At 42.9% G+C, this 4524-nt stretch overlaps 1 protein-coding gene across 1 annotated transcript; it reads right to left on the bottom strand.

Annotated features, from left to right (window-relative positions):
• cacng5a (calcium channel, voltage-dependent, gamma subunit 5a) lies at positions 1–3487 on the bottom strand. Its single transcript, XM_068751105.1, has 5 exons — positions 3288–3487; positions 2117–2238; positions 1267–1407; positions 947–1092; positions 1–264 (listed from the first exon to the last, which is right to left on the bottom strand). Exons 1-5 carry the CDS (start codon positions 3485–3487, stop codon positions 1–3), a joined length of 873 nt encoding a protein of 290 aa, XP_068607206.1.
• Positions 3488–4524: the final 1037 nt, after the last annotated feature.

Genomic DNA, 4524 nt, shown 5'->3' with positions numbered 1-4524 from the left:
TCAGCAAGGTGAGGAGGACATTTGTTCGTACTCTGGACACTTGAGGAGAGCCGGGTAGCTGGAGGAGTTCATCTGGACGGATGCTTCAGAGGAGATAGAGGACGCACTGCGACCACGACCAGCCCAGGCATCTGGATGGAGGAACTGGCCGGAGTAATCCGAACAGTTGCTGAGGCGGGGCCGATAGAAGTCCTGATGGGGCCGGTACATTTCCTCGGCTGTGTAGCGCTTCATGAACAGGTACACTGACATGACACCAGCTGCCTGCGGAGCAATAGAGGTGAAGAGATATACAGGTTATCCATATGGTCATATCTTCACTGTAATTCTGTCCTTGTTATATGTCCATCCATCCGTCCGTCCATTTTCCACTGCTTATCCAGTGCAAGATCACAGAGTCGACTAATAGTCCTCCTCCGTGGCCTCTCCAAACTCCTACCAGGCCCAAGTTTTTGCCTCCATAACCACCCAGGCCAAGGTGCGCTTGGCTTGTCAGCTGCTTCCGGAGTCCCACGTGTCACCAAGAGTACAAGACTCCTTCAGCTTGATGATATCCTTTACTTCCGGGCTCCACCACCGGGTTCAGGGATTGCCGCTATGGCACGCATCGGAGACTCTGCAACCAGCGCTCCGAGCAGCCGCTTCGATGATGGAGGTTCAGAACACGGTCCACTCGGACTCAATGTCCCTGATCTCCCTGATCTGGGAGAAGTTCTCCCAAGAGTGGGAGTTGAAGACCGCACTGACAGAGGGCCTGCCGAGTCTGTCCGGCCCCCCCGACCCTGCCAGCGGGTCGAACTCACCACCAGTTAGAGATCGGGTGTCAAATTATGTCAACTTATTTAGAGTTTCATTCTGATTCAGAGTTTTGAACTATGCTTAATTTGATAGATGCATAAATCAAACCCTGAACAAGTCGGATACACACTCGCTGCTTTCAGGTTACCTCAGTCAGCAGGAAGGAGATGGCAGCGAAAGCAAATGACCAGCCATACTTGTAGCTAAAGTAGGCTTCATTAGTCTTGGTTCTGTTCAACATCTCATCATTGATGTTAGAAATGTACAACACAAGACCGACTACCAGCGAGAGACCTGAGGGAGAGAGAGAGAGAGAGATATTAAGGGAGAGTGAAACATTTAATCTAATGTCTTCAGTTTATAGAAGAGAAATACTGACGTGATTTTATTATTAAGCAAAGCTTCACCTTCTCACATGGACTCGTTACATTTTGGATATGTTGACAGTGCATGCCTAAAACCAAGTACCTGACAGGATGAAGAAGATTCCAGAAATGAAGGCCAGGATGGTGCGATGGGGTTGCATGTGTCCGATGTTGCTGAGTACAAAACCAATGAACATGAAGAAGAGGCTGACCAGAGGGAAGGGTGTGGCAGAGCGGATCATCTCTGGAAGAACAAAAGAAAACCTGAAGTAGAAACCAGGGCGTTCAATGAATATGAGATGTTCTCATTGTACGGTGGTTGCTAACCTTTTATCCCTGCAATTTAAAATCTCTGAAGCATCTAATGGAAGCTTTTATCCCTCTTAAGCAGCAGCATGCTGTTTCCCACTGCAGCTGATCAGTATTTCATGTGGATTAGTGGTTGTGTTGGGTGATTCCCACACTGGTGTCTCAGTATGTGTGCTGCTGAATTGCTTGAATTTAAAACCTTCCTGTCTGTGTTTTTGGGGAAAATAAGAATTTTGGTTGACATGCAAATAAAAAAATTGGTTCTGAAAATAAAAAAGATCAAATGGCAGATGCAGTAATGGAAATAAAAGTGTTAATTAAAGTGTCAATTCTAATGATGAGGATACGTTATAATGTAAATAATAATGTATTAGCTACTATTTCTGTATGCATTAGATTAACCTAATTTTACCAGTGGTTATCTATATTTATGCGGCAACCAGCAGGGAACAAAGACTTTTGAAACCATGCGTGTTCACCCAGTGAGAGATGAAAATGAAAATGAAAAAATTAATAAAATAACCAACAACAACTTGTAACTCTTTCATTCATACCCAGTTCTAGACTGAAGCTTTGGGATTTAAGCCAAGAATAGTAAAACTGCATATTGTACATATAGTCCCGGAGTGTGAACAGTTACTTACTCAGGACACTGACAGTTGACTCAGAGGTCATCTGGACGTTGGTCGGCATCACATACTCTATGGTGAAACATCGCCCTTTCTCGTCCCCTGGAACAAAGGGCAGAGAGAGAGAAATATGCTGACTGCACTTTTAATTTGCTGTGTCAAACAGAAGCATGTACATTACAATATCAAAATGAACAGACACACATACTGTAGCCCAATACCTATCATGATAGGTTCTCATCAACTGGACAGGATTTAATTTCATGTGTTCATTTAATTTAATTTGTTCCAAGTTAATCACACTTTCAAAAAGGAGGTGCAAATAAACATGTTTCATGTAGCGCAGGATTTCTGCTGCTAGTATGTGAACGAGGCGTCTGTTCCTTTCTCGCCAGTAGTCAGCTGGCATCGGTTCTAGCATCACTTGTGACCCACAAGGCGGATAAAGCAGTTGTAGATGAGATGATTAATGTCATCTCGTCTACAAGAAAATGGATGGATGGATGGATACATGTGAACGAGGAACACCCAGCATTTGATTTTAGCTCTTCGCTTTGACACGTACAAAAAGTCTGGCACCAAAACACAGTAACAACAAAATACATGCTTATAAGTGATATCTTAATCAACACTGTTAATCCAACACACTACGAAGTGTTGGATTAGGTGATAGCTTAATGCATAAGGAGATAAATGGAAATGGTGTAAATTACAATGCTGTACTGTTTACAGTTACTGTTTGCAGTAACAATGCACATTGGTACATACCTGAGCTATTTTATGGTGTATTGAATAGTCATAAATAGAGCCATTAATGACTAAAATATGTGATGTCTGGCAATTTTTCAGCTTATGCATTTGGAGTTGTTGTTTTTCTGATTTCTGTTATTAAGTATTCACCTCATCTGAAAAGATCTTATTTGCACCAATCATAAAAATAAATAAAATGTAACCGTGTGATGTCATGACAGCATTGTGGGTGGTTGATGATCTCAGCAGATAAAACTTCTTGTGACTCGAACGACTGTCTCCCCCATCTGGCAGTGAATGTAACAACACAACAATTGCACAACAGAGTCACCGTGCTTGTGATGCTGACGGCTCCATCGTACAAGTTGTTCATTGTAATTCTTTGATCTTAACCTGGAATTGGTGCACTGGTCACGTAAACTACAACTCAGCGAACGTACCAGCCAGGAAGCACACTCTCCAGAGGCCCGAGTGCAGAGACATGCGTATCTCTGTGCTCTGGTTCAGGGGCAAGATGACGCCCTCCTCCAGGTACAGCCAGTAGTCAGTGCTTACAGCAATCCCCAGCAGGCCAAGCGCGCAAACAGCAAATATGCTGCTCAGCAACGTCAGCGCCTTCCTGCCACATAGGCTCATACCACAGCCTCAACAGCCGGGGGGGCGCGAGCTCTGCCAGCAGAAAGGAGAGCAGGGAGAAGCACAAGAAAATTAGTTACCACAAATTCTCCTGGGACAAGATAAAACGGTCAAAGGAGAATATGGCAGAAAATCAATATGGAAGACAACAACGGCAACGACATCTTCAAACATGAGTCATCTAAAGAAAAACTGTGTACAATAAACACATCAGTAGATGACACATCCTCCACCCATTTGGCAAACTTAGAGGTGTGTAATATTGCTTTTAACAGAAGACGACCAGCCTTGATGAATATATGAATATATTTATTAGATAGAATGTTAGAGTACAAGTACAGTCATACAGTAGCATGTATTACAGTACGAATAAAGTCAAGCATCCTGTCTAAGAGGAGCATTTCAAAAAAGCCCTTGCGGTCTTGTTTCCGTTGAAAGTCCTCCGTACATAAATCATCCACAATTAACAATACAAATTTAACAATACAAATAAAAATAAAACCAATATTAAATTACTCAATTGATGCCACGTAACATTAGAAAAACAAAAATAAAATGATTTTACACCGCCAATGCAAACTAACGATTAATCTAAAATAAATTACACCACTGATGCAAAATGACAATGAATGACAATAAATAACTTACATAAATTACAATAAATTACTAAGGCAATTAATATGTGCAACGTAGGTGGACAAAAAAAAGGAGGGGGGGGGGGGGTTTGATCCGGAGAGAGTCGTGATGACTATCTCCGTTTCTGTCCCCCTAAAAGGTGTATTTTTAGGGCCGTTTTGAAGGAGGCCAAAGGGGTGCATGTTTTGAGGGCAGGAGTCAAACCGTTCCACCCTTGGGTGGCCGTATTGTAAAAAGATGATTTACCCATGTTCGTCCTGTAGGAGGGGGTAATCAGGTTGTTGTTTGAGCTCCCTCTAGTGTTGTGGCTGTGGGTGTCACTAAATCTGTGGAGGTGTTCCGTCAGGTATGCAGGGATTGAGGGGACTGAGGGCAGAGCTGCATTGACTATTTTAAATGCC

Source organism: Brachionichthys hirsutus, chromosome 17 (assembly GCF_040956055.1).
Source record: "Brachionichthys hirsutus isolate HB-005 chromosome 17, CSIRO-AGI_Bhir_v1, whole genome shotgun sequence".
Taxonomy (NCBI): domain Eukaryota; kingdom Metazoa; phylum Chordata; class Actinopteri; order Lophiiformes; family Brachionichthyidae; genus Brachionichthys; species Brachionichthys hirsutus.
Note: the sequence above shows the minus strand (reverse complement) of the source record. Positions and strands in the feature narration are given on the sequence as shown.